This window comes from Nerophis ophidion, linkage group LG04, assembly GCF_033978795.1.
Source record: "Nerophis ophidion isolate RoL-2023_Sa linkage group LG04, RoL_Noph_v1.0, whole genome shotgun sequence".
Lineage (NCBI taxonomy): Eukaryota > Metazoa > Chordata > Actinopteri > Syngnathiformes > Syngnathidae > Nerophis > Nerophis ophidion.
In genome coordinates, this window is record NC_084614.1 from 83,512,162 (window position 1) to 83,533,518 (window position 21,357).

General features: G+C 42.5%; 2 protein-coding genes across 2 annotated transcripts in view; one reads left to right on the plus strand and one right to left on the minus strand.

Annotated features, from left to right (window-relative positions):
- The window catches only part of angptl5 (angiopoietin-like 5), a 39,579-nt gene that overhangs the window by 12,005 nt on the left and 6,217 nt on the right, over window positions 1-21,357 (minus strand). Inside the window, exons 2-3 of the mRNA XM_061899387.1 lie at window positions 2,660-2,811; window positions 1,055-1,226 (exon numbers count right to left, since the gene is read on the minus strand). Of these exons, the coding sequence (XP_061755371.1) occupies window positions 1,055-1,226; window positions 2,660-2,811 (324 nt within the window). The remainder of the gene's footprint in view (window positions 1-1,054; window positions 1,227-2,659; window positions 2,812-21,357) is intronic.
- The window catches only part of LOC133552073 (transcriptional coactivator YAP1-like), a 47,008-nt gene continuing 34,626 nt past the window's right edge, over window positions 8,976-21,357 (plus strand). The window contains 4 exon segments of the mRNA XM_061899388.1: window positions 8,976-9,566; window positions 9,802-9,982; window positions 9,985-10,040; window positions 19,833-20,035. Coding sequence (XP_061755372.1) covers window positions 9,838-9,982; window positions 9,985-10,040; window positions 19,833-20,035 — 404 coding nt within the window. The 5' untranslated portion in view covers window positions 8,976-9,566; window positions 9,802-9,837.

A 21,357-nucleotide genomic window follows, 5' to 3' on the forward strand; every position in this document is an offset into this window, starting at 1 on the left:
AACATTTTTATTTTTTTTTTCACACAGTTTGAATGTTTGGACTCCCCTGTGCTAAAGCTAAACTTTTCTTCAGTTTTTTTTCTTTTTACCACAGATTGAATGTTTGGACTCCCCTGTGCTAAAGCTAACAATGCTAACATATATATATTTTTTTTTTCGCACAGTTTGAATGTTTGGACGCCCCTGTGCTAAAGCTAAACTTTTCTTGTGTTTTTTTTCTTTTTACCACAGATTGAATGTTTGGACTCCCCTGTGCTAAAGCTAACGATGCTAACATTTTTTTTTTTTTTTTTCGCACAGTTTGAATGTTTGGACTCCCCTGTGCTAAAGCTAAACTTTTCTTGTGTTTTTTTTCTTTTTACCACAGATTGAATGTTTGGACTCCCCTGTGCTAAAGCTAACGATGCTAACATGTATATATATATTTTTTTTTTCGCACAGTTTGAATGTTTGGACTCCCCTGTGCTAAAGCTAAACTTTTCTTCTGTTATTTTTTTTTTTACCACGGATTGAATGTTTGGACTCATCTGTGCTAAAGCTAACAATGCTAACCTTTTTTTTTTCGCACAGTTTGAATGTTTGGACTCCCCTGTGCTAAAGCTAAACTTTTCTTCTGTTTTTTTTCTTTTTACTACAGATTGAATGTTTGTACTCCCCTGTACTAAAGCTAACGATGCTAACATTTTTTTATTTTTTTCCGCACAGTTTGAATGTTTGGACTCCCCTGTGCTAAAGCTAAACTTTTCTTCTGTTATTTTTTTTTTTTTACCACAGATTGAATGTTTGGACTCATCTGTGCTAAAGCTAACGATGCTAACAAACTTTTTTTTTTTTTTTTTTTTTTTAACCACAGATTGCATGTTTGTACTCCCCTGTGCTAAAGCTAACGATGCTAACAAACTTTTTTTTTTTTACCACAGTTTGAATGTTTGTACTCCCCTGTGCTAAAGCTAACGATGCTAACAAACTTTTTTTTTACTACCACAGTTTGAATGTTTGTACTCCCCTGTGCTAAAGCTAACAATGCTAACAAACTTTTTTGTTGTTTTTTTACCACAGATTGACTGTTTCTCATCCCGCAGCAGCCGGACGGTGATGTCACAGGGGATGAAGCAGGTGTCGCGACCTTTGACCCCTCCCTCCTCCCCCCGGCCGGGGTCAGCAGGTGTGTCAGGGAAGTCTTCCTTGACCTCCGCCTCTGATTGGTTGAGAGTCCTAGTCTGGTCCTGAAACAAAATCAAACTAGTTTACACGGCGCTAGCAGGGCAGGAAAACTTCTTTGCTAACGTTAGCGTGCTAACTGTTTCAAGTAATGTTGGAGCCGTCATGCAACTTCATACTTGACACATGCTAACTGTAGCATACTAGCATGCTAACATTTGCATTCCCTCTCTCTCTCTCCCCCTCTCTCTTGCTCTCTCTCTTGCTCTCTCTCTATCTCTCCTTCTCCCTCTCCACCTCTCTCTCCATCTCCCTCTCTCCCTCAATCTCACCCTCTCTCTCTTTCTTCCCCCTCTCTTTCTCTCCCCCTCGCTCCCTCTCTCTGTCTCTCTCTCTCTTCCTCTTTCCCTCACTCTCCCCCCCTCTCTCTCTTTCACTCTCTCTCTCTCTTTCTCTCTCGCTCTGCCTCTCTCTCTCCCTCTTCCCCCCCTCTCTCTCTTGCTCACTCTTCCCCTCGCTCTCCCTCTCTCTCTCTCTCCCTCTCCTACCCTCTCTGTCTGTCCCTCTCTCTCTTTCTCACCCTCTCTCTCTCCCTTTCCCTCTTTCTCTCTCTCTCTTGCTCGCGCTCCCTCTCTCTCTTTCTCCCCCTATTTCTATCTCTCTCTCTCTCTCTCCCTCTCCCTCTTTCTCTCTCGCTATCTCTCTCCCCCTCCCTCCCTCTCTCTCTCTCTCCTCCCTCCCCCTCTGCCTCCCCCTCTCTCTCACCCCCCCATCGCTCACCCTCTCTCCCTCTTTCTTGCTATCTCTCTCCCCCTCCCTCTCTCCCTCCCTCTCTCCCTCCCTCCCTCTCTCGTCTCTCTCCTCCCTCCCCCTCTGCCTCCCCCTCTCTCCCCCCCTCACACTCCCCCCCCTCTCTCTCGCCCTCTCTCTCCCTCTCTCCCCCACCCCTCTCTCTATCTCTCTCTCGCTCTCTCCGCCTCCCCCTCTCTCTCTCTTTCTCTCTCTCTCCCCTACCCCTCTCTCTCTTCCCCTCCTCTCTCTCCCCCCCACTGTCTCTCTCCCTCTCTTTCTCTCTTACCCTCCCTCTCTCCCCTCGCTCCCTCTCTCTCTTTCTCTCTCTTCCTCCCTCCTTCTCACCCCTCTGTCACTCTCTCTCTATCTCTCTCTCGCTCTCGCTCTTTCTCCCTCTCCCCCACTCTCTCTCTCCCTCTTCCTCTCTCTTTCTCTCTCTCTCTCCCCCTCTCTCTTTCTCTCTCTTTCTCGCTCCCCCTCTTTCTCTCCCTCGCTCCCCCCACTCTCTCTCCCTCCCTCCCTCCCTCTCTCCCCCTTCCTTCCTTGAGCAGCGTAAATTGGCTTCTCTGTAAGCGGATACTTAGACTTCGAATACTTCAAAGACCTCGACTTTCCCAGGACTTTTCTATACTGAATAAGCAGAATTCCAGGCCACGATCCATCTTTTCGCGGCGTACCAAAGTGTAAAAAGTCCAAAAGTACCTACAGCGGAGGCCGTCAGACGAGGGGACAGCATGAGGAGGAGGACAGTCGTCGTCCACATGGCGTCCCGCTTGGATTCCTGCTTGAGGACTCTTGTTGTCTCACCTCTCCTTCCTCTCTCAAGCCTCCGTGTCCGACGCCCATGACCACAAATCCCTGGACAGACACGCCGCCAACAGGACAAAAGTCTGAAAATGCGTGAAAGTGGGACGCAAACATGCCCCCCCCCCCTTAATTGAAGACAGGCTTCCTCGCCTCACGTTTCCTCCTCCTGATTGCCGCCGTTAGCCGGGCACGTTTAACGGGAAGCAGGCGGCCGCGCATTCCAGCCAGCGTCACCTCCTCAGGAAAAACCAAACACTTTACAGACGGAATGTGCCGCGAGGCCTTGGACACCCCCCCCCCCCCCAACCCCCCCCACGTTTGTCTTATGTTACATTTCAACTACTGTCATCTCAGCTAGCAGTTAGCGTAGCTTAGCTTTACTACAAAGCAGTGGGGAACACCTAGCCTAGCCTAGCCAAAACTAAGATAACTTGATTTGCACCATTACTTACCTTTTTTTAATCATAGTTTTGTACATTTAGTGTGTGTGTGTGTTTGTGTGTGTGTGTGTGTGTGTGTATATTGGAAACAATTAGGCAATTCAGACGTACACTTATGTACATATTTCACATGGCCTAGCCTAGCTTAGCCTAGCCGAGCTAAAACCAAGATAACTTGATTTGTACTATTACTTACTTTTTTTAAATTGTAGTTTTGTACATTTAGTGTGTGTGTGTGTGTGTGTGTGTGTATTGGAAACAATTAAGCAGTTCAGACGTACACTCATGTACATATTTCACATGGCCTAGCTTAGCCTAGCCTAGCTAAAACCAAGATAACTTGATTTGTACTTTTACATCTTTTATTGTAGTTTTATACATTTAGTGTGTGTGTGTGTGTGTGTACACTTATTAGACACAATTAGGCAGTTCAGACGTACACTTGTGTACATATTTCACATGGCCTAGCCTAGCTTAGCCTAGCCTAGCCAAGATAAAACTAAGATAAATTGATTTGAACCATTACTTACCTTTTTTTAATTGTAGTTTTGTGCATTTAGTGTGTGTGTGTGTATCGGAAACAATTAAGCAGTTCAGACGTACACTTATGTACATATTTCACATGGCCTAGCTTAGCCTAGCCTAGCTAAAACCAAGATAACTTGATTTGTACTTTTACTTTTTTTAATTGTAGTTTTATACATTTAGTGTGTGTGTGTGTGTGCGTGTGTGTGTACACTTATTAGACACAATTAGGCAGTTCAGACATTGTGTACATATTTCACATGGCCTAGCCTAGCCAAGATAAAACTAAGATAAATTGATTTGTACCATTATTTACCTTTTTTTAATTGTAGTTTTGTACATTTAGTGTGTGTGTGTGTGTGTGTGTACACTTATTAGACACAATTAGGCAGTTCAGACGTACACTTGTGTACATATTTCACATGGCCTAGCCTAGCTTAGCCTAGCTAAAACCAAGATAACTTGATTTGTACTTTTACATCTTTTATTGTAGTTTTATTCATTTAGTGTGTGTGTGTGTGTGTGTGTACACACTTATTAGACACAATTAGGCAGTTCAGACATTGTGTACATATTTCACATGGCCTAGCCTAGCCAAGATAAAACTAAGATAAATTGATTTGTACCATTATTTACCTTTTTTTAATTGTAGTTTTGTACATTTAGTGTGTGTGTGTGTGTGTGTGTGTACACTTATTAGACACAATTAGGCAGAGTTCAGACGTACACTTGTGTACATATTTCACATGGCCTAGCCTAGCTTAGCCTAGCTAAAACCAAGATAACTTGATTTGTACTTTTACATCTTTTATTGTAGTTTTATTCATTTAGTGTGTGTGTGTGTGTGTGTGTACACACTTATTAGACACAATTAGGCAGTTCAGACATTGTGTACATATTTCACATGGCCTAGCCTAGCCAAGATAAAACTAAATAAATTGATTTGTACCATTATTTACCTTTTTTTAATTGTAGTTTTGTACATTTAGTGTGTGTGTGTGTGTGTGTTGTGTGTGTACACTTATTAGACACAATTAGGCAGTTCAGACGTACACTTGTGTACATATTTCACATGGCCTAGCCTAGCTTAGCCTAGCTAAAACCAAGGTAACTTGATTTGTACTATTACTTACTTTTTTAAATTGTAGTTTTGTACATTTTGCGTGTCTGTGTGTGTCTGTGTGTGTGTGTGTGTGTGTGTGTGTGTGTGTGTGTGTGTGTGGTGTACACACTTATTAGACACAATTAGGCAGTTCAGACGTACGCTTATGTACATATTTCACATGGCCTAGCTTAGCCTAGCCTAGCTAAAAGTAAGATAACTGACTTGTACTATTACTTTTTTTTTTATTGTAGTTTTGTACATTTTTGTGTGTGTGTGTAACACTTATTAGACACAATTAGGCAGTTCAGACGTACACTTGTGTACATATTTCACATGGCCTAGCCTAGCTTAGCCTAGCCTAGCCAAGGTAAAACTAAGATAAATTGATTTGAACCATTACTTACCTTTTTTTAATTGTAGTTTTGTACATTTAGTGTGTGTGTGTGTGTGTGTACAGATTAGACACAATAGGCAACTCAGACGTACACTCATGTACATATTTCACATGGCCTAGCGTAGCCTAGCCTAGCTTAGCCTAGCTTAGCCTATTTAGCTAAAACTCAGATAACTTGATTCGAACCATTACATTTTTCAATTGTAGTTTTATACATTTTGTGTGTGTGTGTGTGTGTGTGTGTGTGTGTGTGTGTGTGCAGATTAGACACAATTAGTCAGCTCAGACGTACGCTTGTGACATATTTCACAGGGCCTAGCCTAGCCTAGCCCAACCTAGCCTAGCTTGGCCTAGCCTAGCTTAGCCTAGCCTAGCTTAGCCCGGCTAGCTAAAACTAAGACAACTTGATTTTAACCATTACTTTTTTTAATTGTAGTTTTATACATTTAGTGTGTGTATGTGTATGTGTACGTGTGAGTGAGTGTGTACAGATTACACACAATTAGGCAGCTCAGACGTACACTCATGTACATATTCACATGACCTAGCGTAGCCTAGCTTAGCCTAGCCTAGCTAGTTAAAACTAAGATAACTTGATTTGAACCATTACCTTTTTTAATTGTAGTTTTATACATTTTGTGTGTGTGTGTGTGTGTGTGTGTGTGTGTGTGTGTGTGTGTGTGTGTGTGTGTGTGTGTACAGATCACACACAATTAGGTAATTCAGATGTACGCTTGTGTACATATTTCACAGGGCCTCCCCTAGCCTAGCCTAGCCTAGCTAGCTAAAACCAAAACAACTTGATTTTAACCATTACTTTTTTTAATTGTAGTTTTATACATTTAGTGCGTGTATGTGTGTGTGTGTGTGTGTGTGTGTGTGTGTGTGAGGGTGTGTGTACAGATTACACACAATTAGGCAGTTCAGACGTACACTCATGTACATATTTCACATGGCCTAGCGTAGCCTAGCCTAGCCTATTTAGCTAAAACTAAGATAACTTGATTCGAACCATTACTTTTTTTAATTGTAGTTTTATACATTTTGTGTGTGTGTGTGTGTGTGTACAGATCACACACAATTAGGTAGTTCAGACGTACGCTTGTGTACATATTTCACAGGGCCTAGCCTAGCCTAGCCTAGCTAAAACTAAGACAATTGATTTCAACCATTACTTTTTTAATTGTAGTTTTATACATTTTGTGTGTGTGTGTGTGTGTGTGTGTACAGATTAGACACAATTAGGCAGTTCAGACGTACACTCATGTACATATTTCACATGGCCTAGCATAGCCTAGCTTAGCCTATTTAGCTAAAACTAAGATAACTTGATTCGAACCATTACTTTTTTTAATTGTAGTTTTATACATTTTGTGTGTGTGTGTGTGTGTGTGTGTGTACAGATCACACACAATTAGGTAGTTCAGACGTACGCTTGTGTACATATTTCACAGGGCCTAGCCTAGCATAGCTAAAACTAAGACAATTGATTTCAACCATTACTTTTTTTAATTGTAGTTTTATACATTTAGTGTGTGTATGTGTGTGTGTGTGTGTACAGATCACACACAATTAGGTAATTCAGATGTACGCTTGTGTACATATTTCACAGGGCCTCCCCTAGCCTAGCCTAGCTAGCTAAAACTAAAACAACTTGATTTTAACCATTACTTTTTTTAATTGTAGTTTTATACATTTAGTGTGTGTATGTGTATATGTGTGTGTGTGTGTGTGTGTGTGTATTGTGTGTGTATTTGTGTGTGTGAGTGAGTGTGTACAGATTAGACACAATTAGGCAGTTCAGACGTACACTCATGTACATATTTCACATGGCCTAGCGTAGCCTAGCTTAGCCTATTTAGCTAAAACTAAGATAACTTGATTCGAACCATTACTTTTTTTAATTGTAGTTTTATACATTTTGTGTGTGTGTGTGTGTGTGTGTGTGTGTGTGTGTACAGATCACACACAATTAGGCAGTTCAGACGTACGCTTGTGTACATATTTCACATGGCCTAGCCTAGCCTAGCTAGCTAAAACTAAGACAATTGATTTCAACCATTACTTTTTGTAATTGTAGTTTTATACATTTAGTGTGTGCGTGTGAGTGTGTGTGTACAAATTACACACAATTAGGCAGTTCAGACGTACACTCATGTACATATTTCACATGGCCTAGCGTAGCCTAGCTTAGCCTATTTAGCTAAAACTAAGATAACTTGATTCGAACCATTACTTTTTTTTAATTGTAGTTTTATACATTTTGTGTGTGTGAGTGAGTGTGTACAGATCACACACAATTAGGTAGTTCAGACGTACACTCATGTACATATTTCACAGGGCCTAGCCTAGCCTAGCATAGCTAAAACTAAGACAATTGATTTCAACTATTACTTTTTTTAATTGTAGTTTTATACATTTAGTGTGTGTGTGTGTGTGTGTGTGTGTGTGTGTGTGTGTGTGTGTGTGTGTGTGTGTTCGTGCGTGTGAGTGAGTGTGTACAGATTACACACAATTAGGCAGTTCAGACGTACACTCATGTACATATTTCACATGGCCTAGCGTAGCCTAGTCTAGCTTAGCCTATTTAGCTAAAACTAAGATAACTTGATTCGAACCATTACTTTTTTTAATTGTAGTTTTATACATTTTGTGTGTGTGTGTGTGTGTGTGTGTATGTGTGTACAGATCACACACAATTAGGTAGTTCAGACGTACGCTTGTGTACATATTTCACAGGGCCTAGCCTAGCCTAGCTAGCTAAAACTAAGACAATTGATTTCAACCATTACTTTTTTTAATTGTAGTTTTATACATTTAGTGTGTAGGTGTGTGTGTGAGTGAGTGTCTCTGCTGACCTCTGCCTTAGAACATGTCTCTGCTGACCTCTGCCTTAGAACATGTCTCTGCTGACCCCTGCCTTAGAACATGTCTCTGCTGACCCCTGCCTTAGAACATGTCTCTGCTGACCCCTGCCTTAGAACATGTCTCTGCTGACCCCTGCCTTAGAACATGTCTCTGCTGACCCCTGCCTTAGAACATGTCTCTGCTGACCCCTGCCTTAGAACATGTCTCTGCTGACCCCTGCCTTAGAACATGTCTCTGCTGACCTCTGCCTTAGAACATGTCTCTGCTGACCCCTGCCTTAGAACATGTCTCTGCTGACCCCTGCCTTAGAACATGTCTCTGCTGACCCCTGCCTTAGAACATGTCTCTGCTGACCCCTGCCTTAGAACATGTCTCTGCTGACCCCTGCCTTAGAACATGTCTCTGCTGACCCCTGCCTTAGAACATGTCTCTGCTGACCCCTGCCTTAGAACATGTCTCTGCTGACCTCTGCCTTAGAACATGTCTCTGCTGACCTCTGCCTTAGAACATGTCTCTGTTGACCCCTGCCTTAGAACGTGTCTCTGCTGACCTCTGCCTTAGAACATGTCTCTGCTGACCCCTGCCTTAGAACATGTCTCTGCTGACTCCTGCCTTAGAACATGTCTCTGCTGACCCCTGCCTTAGAACATGTCTCTGCTGACCCCTGCCTTAGAACATGTCTCTGCTGACCCCTGCCTTAGAACATGTCTCTGCTGACCCCTGCCTTAGAACATGTCTCTGCTGACCCCTGCCTTAGAACATGTCTCTGCTGACCCCTGCCTTAGAACATGTCTCTGCTGACCCCTGCCTTAGAACATGTCTCTGCTGACCTCTGCCTTAGAACATGTCTCTGCTGACCTCTGCCTTAGAACATGTCTCTGTTGACCCCTGCCTTAGAACGTGTCTCTGCTGACCTCTGCCTTAGAACATGTCTCTGCTGACCCCTGCCTTAGAACATGTCTCTGCTGACTCCTGCCTTAGAACATGTCTCTGGGTGAAATGACCTTATGTGTGGCAGTGCAGTGCGCGTGTTTTCCAGCAGAGGGCGCCCTCGGCCCGGATGTTTTGTTGGGACAACTTCCCAGTGGAATAAAAACGAAAATAAACGTCGGACGGAAACATTTTTTTCGGATCGGATTAGACTTTTACGTCACTCCGCGCCTTTTTGGGTGTTTTTGCTGCCAAAAAACAACAACATTGGAGCGGGGGTTATCGGCGTAAATCACGTCGATTGTGTGGCAAAAAGTTCGGCGTGCGGCTTTAAAGGCTGCAGCCCCGCCCATGCGCGCCATCACATGAACGTGCGAGTGGACGCGCACACGCAAAGCTCGCGGCTGGGATTTGTCCCGACGACGTCCCGTCCCGAGTGGATTCTTTTTTTTTTTTTTTTTTTTTTTTTCCTCCTCCGTCGGACGCGAGTCGGGATTAGTCGGTGCCGTGAAGAGGAGACGGCGGGCGGACAGTCTGCGTGGAGGTAGGTCCACTTTTGTCCTCCGCCCACGCATTGCCACGCCACTTTCCTCGCTACACTCGGACACTTTTGTGTGGGCTTTTTGTAACTTTTTAAAGAAGTTGGGGAGTGGAAGCAAAAGTTCTGCTGGGGCGGGTTAGACAGGAGTGGGGGGGGGGCGGGGAGTGTAAACAATCCGATCACGTAACGTCACGTATTGTCACGCAGCGTCCACGCACGTCTCGTCTCTTGTCTCCAGTTGCACATTTCAGGCGAAGGTTACCGCGGGGGCCACATGGACGCCCACCGCGGCGCTCCCCCGGCCGGCCAGCAGGTGGTGCATGTGCGCGGGGACTCCCAGACGGAGCTGGAGGCCCTCTTCAGCGCCGTCATGAACCCCAGCAAGGCCGCCCAGCAGCCCGCCTCCCTGCCCATGAGGATGAGAAGCTGCCGGACTCCTTCTTCCGCCAGCCCGACCCCCGGACGCACTCCAGACAAGTAAGTGGCCGAATGCAGCTCAAATAGGCTCCGGCGGACGGGACAAGCGGTAGAAAAATGGATGGATGGGCCCCATTTTGCTCTTTAACATGAACTTTTTAGAAACGTTATTATTGTTAGACTCCTTAGGAGCCTCTCCTCTGTTTCCAACAAAAATGAAGGGTCCTTGAATGCGTCACAATTATGTGCTATGACATGCAAAAATAACCCCCGCCCCCTTTCACCCCTGCCACCCCGAACGGGACAAGCGGTAGAAATGGATGGATGGGCCCCATTTTGCTCTTTATCATGACCTCTTAAATATTTGTATTATTATTATTATTATTATTATTGTTATTATTAGACTCCTTAGGAGCCTCTCCATAGCGACGCCTCTGTTTCCAACCTAAATGAAGGGTCCTTGAATGCATCACAATTTTACGTGCTATGAGATGCAAAAAATGAAACACCTCCTCACCCCCTCCCACCCGCCGCCGCGACCCGAACGGGACAAGCGGTAAAAAATGGATGGATGGGCCCCGTTGTGTTCTTAGATATGACCTCTTTATTATTATTATTAGTATTATTATTATTATTGAACTCCTTAGGAGCCTTTCTATAGTGACGCCTCTGTTTCCAACTTAAATGAAGGTTCCTTGATGCATCACAATTATGTGCTATGAAATACAAAAATGAAACCCTGCGCAACCCCGAACGGAACAAGCGGTAGAAATGGATGGATGGGCCCCATTTTGCTCTTTAATATGACCTCCTTGTTATTATTATTATTATTATTATTATCAGACTCCTTAGGAGCCTCTCCTCTGTTTCCAACTTAAATTAAGCGACCCCGAACGGGACAAGCAGTAGAAAATGGATGGATGTGCCCCATTTTGCTCTTTGATATGACCTCTTTATTATTATTATTAGTATTATTATTATTGTTGAACTCCTTAGGAGCCTTTCTATTCTGTTTCCAACTTAAATGAAGGGTCCTTGATGCACCACTATTATGTGCTATGAGATGCAAAAATAACCCCCGCCCCCTTTTCCCCCCTGCGTCCCCGAACGGGACAAGCGGTAGGAAATGGATGGATGGCCCAGATTTTGCTCTTTAATATGACCTTTTTATCAATGTCATTATTATTAGACTCCTTAGGAGCCTCTCCTCTGTTTCCAACTTAAATGAAGGGTCCTTGAATTCATCACAAAAATTAAGCGACCCCGAACGGGACAAGCAGTAGAAAATGAATGGATGTACCCCATTTTGCTCTTTGATATGACCTCTTTATATTATTAGTATTATTATTATTATTGTTGAACTCCTTAGGAGCCTTTCTATAGTGACGCCTCTGTTTCCAACTTAAATGAAGGGTCCTTGAATGCATCACAATTATGTGCTATGAGATGCAAAAATAACCCCCGCCCCCTTTTCCCCCTGCGTCCCCGAACGGGACAAGCGGTAGGAAATGGATGGATGGCCCAGATTTTGCTCTTTAATATGACCTTTTTATCAATGTTATTATTATTAGGCTCCTTAGGAGCCTCTCCTCTGTTTTCCAACTTAAATGAAGGGTCCCTGAATGCATCACAAAATTAAACGACCCCCGAACGGACAAGCAGTAGAAAATGGATGGATGTGCCCCATTTTGCTCTTTGATATGACCTCTTTATTATTATAATTAGTATTATTATTATTGTTGAACTCCTTAGGAGCCTTTCTATAGTGACGCCTCTGTTTCCAACTTAAATGAAAGATCCTTGAATGCATCACAATTATGTGCTATGAGATGCAAAAATAACCCCCGCCCCCTTTCCCCCTGCAACCCTGAACGGGACAAGCGGTAGAAAATGGATGGATGGCCCAGATTTTGCTCTTTAACATGAACTTTTTTATCAATGTTATTATTATTAGACTCCTTAGGAGCCTCTCCTCTGTTCCAACATAAATGAAAGGTCCTTGAATGCATCACAGTTATGTGCTATGAGATGCAAAAATAACCCCCGCCCCCTTTTCCCCCTGCCACCCCGAACGGGACAAGCGGTAGAAACGGATGGATGGCCCAGATTTGCTCTTTAATGTGAACTTTTTTATCAATGTTGTTATTATTTGACTCCTTAAGAGCCTCTCCTCTGTTTTCAATTTAAATGAAGAGTCCGTGAATGCATCACAATTATGTGCTATGAGATGCAAAAATTAAGCGACCCCGAACGGGACAAGCGGTAGAAAATGGATGGATGTGCCCCATTTTGCTCTTTATTATTATTACTATTATTATTTGACTCCTTAAGAGCCTCTCCCTCTGTTTCCAACTTAAATGAAGGGTCCGTGAATGCATCACAATTATGTCCTATGAGATGCAAAAATTAAGCGACCCCGAACGGGACAAGCAGTAGAAAATGGATGGATGTGCCCTTTTGCCTCTTTGATATGACCTCTTTATTATTATTATTAGTATTAGTATTATTGTTGAACTCCTTAGGAGCCTTTCGATTCTGTTTCAACTAAATGAAGGGTCCTTGAATGCATCACAATTATGTGCTATGAGATGCAAAAATAACCCCGCCCCCTTTCCCCCCTGCCACCCCGAACGGGACAAGCGTAGAAATGGATGGATGGCCCAGATTTTGCTCTTTAATATGACCTTTTTATCAATGTTATTATTAGACTCTTAGGAGCTTCTCCTCTGTTCCAAGGGTCCCTGAATGCATCACAAAAATTAAGCGACCCCGAACGGGACAAGCAGTAGAAAATGGATGGATGTGCCCCATTTCGCTCTTTGATATGACCTCTTTATTATTATTATTAGTATTATTATTATTTTTGAACTCTTTAGGAGCCTTTCTATAGTAGCACCTCTGTTTCCAACTTAAATGAAGGGTCCTTGAATGCATCACAATTATGTGCTATGAGATGCAAAAATAACCCCCGCTCCTTTTCCCCCCTGCCACCCCGAACGGGACAAGCGGTAGGAAATGGATGGATGGCCCAGATTTTGCTCTTTATATGAACTTTTTTATCAATGTTATTATTGTTAGACTCCTTAGGAGCCTCTCTGTTTCCAACATAAATGAAGGGTCCTTGAATGCACACAACTATGTCTATGTGCTATGAGATGCAAAAATAACCCCCGCCCCCTTTCCCCCCTGCGACCCCGAACGGGACAAGCGGTAGGAAATGGGATGGATGGGCCCCATTTTGCTGTTTAACATGACCTCTTAAATATCTGTATTATTATTATTATTATTATTGTTAGACTCCTTAGGAGCCCTCTCCTCTGTTTCCAACTTAAATGAAGAGTCCATGAATGCACCACAACTATGTGCTATGAGATGCAAAAATAACCCCCGCCCCCTTCTCCCCCCTGCCACCCGAACGGGACAAGCGGTAGGAAATGGATGGATGGCCAGATTTTGCTCTTTAATATGACCTTTTTATAAATGTTATTATTATTAGAGTCCTTAGGAGCTTCTCCTCTGCTTCCAACATAAATGAAGGGTCCCCGAATGCATCACAAAAATTAAGCGACCCCGAACGGACAAGCAGTAGAAAATGGATGGATGTGCCCCCTTTGCTCTTTGATATGACCTCTTTATTATTATTATTAGTATTATTATTATTGTTGAACTCTTTAGGAGCCTTTCTATTCTGTTTCCAACTTAAATGAAGGGTCCTTGAATGCATCAGTTATGTGCTATGAGATGCAAAAATAACCCCCGCCCCCTTTCCCCCCTGCCACCCCGAACGGGACAAGCGGTAGAAATGGATGGATGGGCCCCATTTTGCTCTTTAACATGAACTTTTTAGAAACGTTATTATTATTTGACTCCTTAGGAGCCTCTCCTCTGTTTCCAACAAAAATGAAGGCTCCTTGAATGCATCACAATTATGTGCTATGAGATGCAAAAATAACCCCCGCCCCCTTTCCCCCCTGCGACCCCGAACGGGACAAGCGGTAGGAATGGATGGATGGCCCAGATTTTGCTCTTTAATATGACCTCTTTATTATTATTATTAGTAATATTATTATTGTTGAACTCCTTAGGAGCCTTTCTATAGTGACACCTCTGTTTCCAACATAAATGAAAGGTCCTTGAATGCACCACAACTATGTGCTATGAGATGCAAAAATAACCCCCGCCCCCTTCTCCCCTCTGCCACCCCGAACGGGACAAGCGGTAGGAAATGGATGGATGGCCCATTTTGCTGTTTAACATGACCTCTTATATATTTGTATTATTATTATTATTAAATGAAGGTTCCTTGAATGCATCACAATTATGTGCTATGAAATGCAAAAATGAAACCCTGCGCAACCACGAACAGGACAAGCGGTAGAAAATGGATGGATGGGCCCCATTTTGCTCTTTAATATGACTTCTTTGTTGTTATTATTATTATTATTATTAATATTATTATTAGACTCCTTAAGAGCCTCTCCTCTGTTTCAAATTTAAATGAAGGGTCCGTGAATGCATCACAATTATGTCCTATGAGATGCAAAAATTAAGCGACCCCGAACGGGACAAGACGTAGAAAATGGATGGATGGGCCCTATTTTGCTCTTTACATCCATCCATTTTCTACCGCTTATTCCCTTTTGGGGTCGCAGCGCTCTTTATATGACCTCTTTATTATTATTATTATTATTATTATTATTATTATTTGACTCCTTAGGAGCCTCTCCTGTTTCCAACTTAAATGAAGGGTCCGTGAATGCATCACAATTATGTCCTATGAGATGCAAAAATTAAGCGACCCCGAACGGGACAAGCAGTAGAAAATGGATGGATGTGCCCCATTTCGCTCTTTGATATGACCTCTTTATTATTATTATTAGTATTATTATTATTGTTGAACTCCTTAGGAGCCTTTCTATTCTGTTTCCAACTTAAATGAAGGGTCCTTGAATGCATCACAATTATGTGCTATGAGATGCAAAAATAACCCCCGCCGCCTTTCCCCCCTGCGACCGGGACGGGACAAGCGGTAGAAACGGATGGATGGCCCAGAGTTTGCTCTTTAATATGACCTTTTTTATCAATGTTATTATTATTAGACTCCTTAGGAGCTTCTCCTGTTTCCAACTTAAATGAAAGGTCCTTGAATGCACCACAACTATGCGTTATGAGATGCAAAAATAACCCCCCCCCCTTCCCCCCCTGCGTCCCCAAACGGGACAAGCTGTAGAAAATGGATGGATGGCCCAGATTTTGCTCTTTAATATGACCTTTTTATCAATGTTATTATTATTAGACTCCTTAGGAGCCTCTCCTCTGTTTCCAACTTAAATTAAGGGTCCCTGAATGCATCACAAAAATTAAGCGACCCCGAACGGGACAAGCAGTAGAAAATGGATGGATGTGCCCCATTTTGCTCTTTGATATGACCTCTTTATTATTATTATTAGTATTATTATTATTGTTGAACTCCTTAGGAGCCTTTCTATAGTGACGCCTCTGTTTCCAACTTAAATGAAGGGTCCTTGAATGCATCACAATTATGTGCTAGGAAATGCAAAAATAACCCCCGCCCCTTTTCCCCCCTACGACCCCGAACGGGACAAGCAGTAGGAAATGGATGGATGGCCCAGATTTTGCTCTTTAATGTGAACTTTTTTATCAATGTTATTATTATTTGACTCCTTAAGAGCCTCTCCTCTGTTTCCAACATAAATGAAAGGTCCTTGAATGCATCACAATTATGTGCTATGAGATGCAAAAATTAAGCGACCCCGAACGGGACAAGCAGTAGAAAATGGATGGATGTACCCCATTTTGCTCTTTGATATGACCTCTTTATTATTATTATTAGTATTATTATTATTGTTGAACTCCTTAGGAGCCTTTCTATAGTGACACCTCTGTTTCCAACTTAAATGAAAGGTCCTTGAATGCATCACAGTTATGTGCTATGAGATGCAAAAATAACCCCCGCCCCCTTTCTCTCCTGCGACCCCGAACGGGACAAGCGGTAGGAAATGGATGGATGGCCCCATTTTGCTCTTTAACATGACCTCTTAAATATTATTATTATTATTATTAGACTCCATAGGAGCCTGTCCATTGCGACGCTTGTTTCCAACTTAAATAAAGGGTCCTTGAATGCATCACAATATTGTGCTATGAGATGCAAAAATGAAACACCTCCTCACCCCCTCCCACCCGCCGCCGCGACCCCGAACGGGACAAGCGGTAAAAAATGGATGGATGGGCCCCGTTGTGTTCTTAGATATGACCTCTTTATTATTATTATTATTATTATTATTATTATTATTGAACTCCTTAGGAGCCTTTCTATAGTGACGCCTCTGTTTCCAACTTAAATGAAGGTTCCTTGAATGCATCACAATTATGTGCTATGAGATGCAAAAATAACCCCCGCCTCCTTTCCCCCCTGCGACCAGGACGGGACAAGCGGTAGGAAATGGATGGATGGGCCCCATTTTGCTCTTTAATATGACCTCCTTGTTATTATTATTATTATTATTATTATCAGACTCCTTAGGAGCCTCTCCTCTGTTTCCAACTTAAATTAAGCGACCCCGAACGGGGACAAGCAGTAGAAAATGGATGGATGTGCCCCATTTTGCTCTTTGATATGACCTCTTTATTATTATTATTAGTATTATTATTATTGTTGAACTCCTTAGGAGCCTTTCTATTCTGTTTCCAACTTAAATGAAGGGTCCTTGAATGCACCACAACTATGTGTTATGAGATGCAAAAATAACCCCCGCCCCCTTCTCCCCCCTGCGACCCCGAACGGGACAAGCGGTAGGAAATGGATGGATGGCCCAGATTTTGCTCTTTAATATGACCTTTTTATCAATGTTATTATTATTAGACTCCTTAGGAGCCTCTCCTCTGTTTCCAACATAAATGAAAGGTCCTTAAATGCACCACAATTATGTGCTATGAGATGCAAAAATAACCCCCGCACCCTTTCCCCCCTGCTACCCGAACGGGACAAGCAGTAGGAAATGGATGGATGCGCCCCATTTTGCTCTTTGATATGACCTCTTTATTATTATTATTAGTATTATTATTTGACTCCTTAAGAGCCTCTCCTCTGTTTCCAACTTAAATGAAGGGTCCTTGAATGCATCACAATTATGTGCTATGAGATGCAAAAATAACCCCCGCCTCCTTTCCCCCCTGCGACCAGGACGGGACAAGCGGTAGGAAATGGATGGATGGGCCCCATTTTGCTCTTTAATATGACCTTTTTATTATTATTATTATTATTAGACTCCTTAGGAGCTTCTCCTCTGTTTCCAACTTAAATGAAGGGTCCGTGAATGCATCACAATTATGTCCTATGAGATGCAAAAATTAAGCAACCCCGAACGGGACAAGCGGTAGGAAATGGATGGATGGGCCCCATTTTGCTCTTTAATATGACCTTTTTATCAATGTTATTATTATTAGACTCCTTAGGAGCCTCTCTGTTTCCAACATAAATGAAAGGTCCTTGAATGCACCACAACTATGTGCTATGAGATGCAAAAATAACCCCCGCCCCCTTTTCCCCCCTGCCACCCCGAACGGGACAAGCGGTAGGAAATGGATGGATGGCCCAGATTGTGCTCTTTAATATGACCTTTTTATCAATGTTATTATTATTAGACTCCTTAGGAGCCTCTCCTCTGTTTCCAACATAAATGAAAGGTCCTTGAATGCATCACAATTATGTGCTATGAGATGCAAAAATAACCCCCGCCCCCTTTCCCCCCTGCTACCCGAACGGGACAAGCAGTAGGAAATGGATGGATGCGCCCCATTTTGCTCTTTGATATGACCTCTTTATTATTATTATTACTATTATTATTTGACTCCTTAAGAGCCTCTCCTCTGTTTTCAACTTAAATGAAGAGTCCGTGAATGCATCACAATTATGTGCTATGAGATGCAAAAATTAAGCGACCCCGAACGGGACAAGCGGTAGGAAATGGATGGATGGCCCATATTTTGCTCTTTGATATGACCTCTTTATTATTATTATTATTAGTAGTATTATTATTTGACTCCTTAAGAGCCTCTCCTCTGTTTCCAACTTAAATGAAGGGTCCGTGAATGCATCACAATTATATCCTATGAGATGCAAAAATTAAGCGACCCCGAACGGGACAAGCAGTAGAAAATGGATGGATGTGCCCCATTTTGCTCTTTGATATGACCTCTTTATTATTATTATTAGTATTATTATTATTGTTGAACTCCTTAGGAGCCTTTCTATTCTGTTTCCAACTTAAATGAAGGGTCCTTGAATGCATCACAATTATGTGCTATGAGATGCAAAAATAACCCCCGCCCCTTTTCCCCCCCTGCCACCCCGAGCGGGACAAGCGGTAGGAAATGGATGGATGGCCCAGATTTTGCTCTTTAATGTGACCTTTTTATCAATGTTATTATTGTTAGACTCCTTAGGAGCCTCTCCTCTGTTTCCAACTTAAATGAAAGGTCCTTGAATGCATCACAATTATGTGCTATGAGATGCAAAAATGAACCCCCACCCTGCCGAGACCCCGAACGGGACAAGCGGTAGAAAATGGATTGATGGGCCCCATTTTGCTCTTTAATATGACCTCTTTGGCGGTATAGCTCGGTTGGTAGAGTGGCCGTGCCAGCAACTTGAGGGTTGCAGGTTCGATTCCCGCTTCTACCATCCTAGTCACTGCCGTTGTGTCCTTGGGCAAGACACTTTACCCACCTGCTCCCAGTGCCACCCACACTGCTTTAAATGTAACTTAGATATTGGGTTTCACTATGTAAAGCGTTTTGAGTCACTAGAGAAAAGCGCTATATAAATATAATTCACTTCACTTCATTTTTTATTATTATTATTATTGTTGTTGTTGTTCTTCTTCTTCTTATTATGGTGATGATGATGATTAGACTCTTTAGGAGTTTCTCCACCGTGATGCCTCTGTTTCCAACTTAAATGAAGTGTCCTTGAATGCATCACAATTATGTGCTATGAGATGCAAAAATGAAACCCCCCTACCTATGCCCCGAACGGGACACGCGGTAGGAAATGGATGGATGGGCCCCATTTTGCTCTTTAATATGACCTCTTTATTATTATTATAATTATTATTATTATTGTTGTTGTTGTTATTATGAGGATGATGATGATTAGACTCCTTAGAAGCCTCTCTATAGTGACGCCTCTGTTTCCAACTTAAATGAAGGTTCCTTGAATGCATCACAATTATGTGCTATGAGATGCAAAAATGAATAATAATACGTTAATATTTGACAATATAAAACCTAATAACTATAATAGTTAATAAGATTTTAAAAAATATGTTTCTCCCAAACAATTGTGCTGTAAAATTATTTTGGTAGGACTATAACGCTGTTTAGTAGTATTTTGGTATCAATATTTTAAAGTGTTTTTTTTTATTTTATCAATGTGTAATTATTGTGTTATTATTCATAGCAGCCCCCCCCCCCTCTAATTATTTTAATATTTACCCAAACTTGTCCCAAATGTTTGTGCGGCAATCTTTTTGTCTATCTATTCGAGTTTTTATGTTAACATTTTATAGTTCTTATGTTATCAACATTTTAAATTGTTTGTTATTAACGTGTAATTAAGGTGTTATTGTTGGTAACTTCCTGTCTCCATTCTTCTTCTGCACAGAGAAAAAAGTGTAAGTCACGTCATTGAATGTTTTTAGGCTCCTCAGGAACGCGCCCATAAAAGGGCGTGACAGATAGGGAGTTATCAGCTGGCTTCCTCTCGACCTTTGACCCCTGATTCACGCACCCTTTTTTTGTGCAACTCTTGCGTTTGATTCCCGTCAGGCCAGCTCGGACGGAGGAGCGTGCGCCTCCCTCACGCCTCACCACGTCCGCGCCCATTCCTCGCCGGCCTCGCTGCCCGTCAACATGCCCGACGCGGTGGTGGTGGCGGCGGCGGCGGCCCAGCCCATCGTGCCCGACGACATGCCCCTCCCCCACGGCTGGGAGATGGCCAAGACGCCGACTGGCCAGCGCTACTTCCTCAAGTAAGAACTAAACTCCTCCCACTTTGTGAACAACAATCTCTGCGGTCCCCTCATGGATCTTAAACAACTGGGGCTGGTAACCGTATCGGATATTTTTCCAATATCAGCAAAAAAATTCCATGTGTGATGTGATATGTGCGATACAAGCAGTCCTGCAGCGTGATATCATGTGCGACACAAGCAGTCCTGCAGCATGTTTACTGGTGTGTGATATCATGTGCGATACAAGCAGTCCTGCAGTATGTTTACTTGTGTGTGATATCATGTGCGATACAAGCAGTTCTGCAGCGTGTTGACTTGTGTGTGATACAAGCACTCCTGTAGCGTGTGTACTTGTGTGTGATATCATGTACGATACAAGCAGTCCTGCAGCATGTTTTCTTTTGTGTGATATGTCTGATACAAGCAGTTCTGCAGCGTGTTTACTTGTCTGTGATATCACGTGCGATTCAAGCGCTCCTGCAGCGTGTTTACTTGTGTGATATCATGTCTGATACAAGCAGTCTTGCAATGTATTCACTTGGGTGTGATATCATGTCTGATACAAGCAGTCCTGCAATGTATTTACTTGGGTGTGATATCATGTCTGATACAAGCACTTCTACAGCGTGTTTTCTTGTGTGTGATATCATTTCTGATACAAGCACTTCTACAGCGTGTTTTCTTGTGTGATATCATGTCTGATACAAGCAGTCCTGCAATGTATTTACTTGGGTGTGATATCATGTCTGATACAAGCACTTCTACAGCGTGTTTTCTTGTGTGTGATATCATTTCTGATACAAGCACTTCTACAGCGTGTTTTCTTGTGTGATATCATGTCTGATACAAGCAGTCCTGCAATGTATTTACTTGGGTGTGATATCATGTCTGATACAAGCACTTCTACAGCGTGTTTTCTTGTGTGTGATATCATTTCTGATACAAGCACTTCTACAGCGTGTTTTCTTGTGTGATATCATGTCTGATACAAGCAGTCCTGCAATGTATTTACTTGGGTGTGATATCATGTCTGATACAAGCACTTCTACAGCGTGTTTTCTTGTGTGTGATATCATGTCTGATACAAGCACTTCTACAGCGTGTTTTCTTGTGTGTGATATCATGTCTGATACAAGCAGTCCTGCAATGTATTTACTTGGGTGTGATATCATGTCTGATAAAAGCAGTTCTGCAGTGTGTTTACTTGTGTGCGATACAAGTGCTCCTGCAGTGTGTTTACTTGTGTGTGATATCATGTCTGATATAAGCAATCCTGCAATGTATTTACTTGTGTGTGATATCATGTCTGATACAAGCAGTTCTGCAGCGTGTTTACTTGT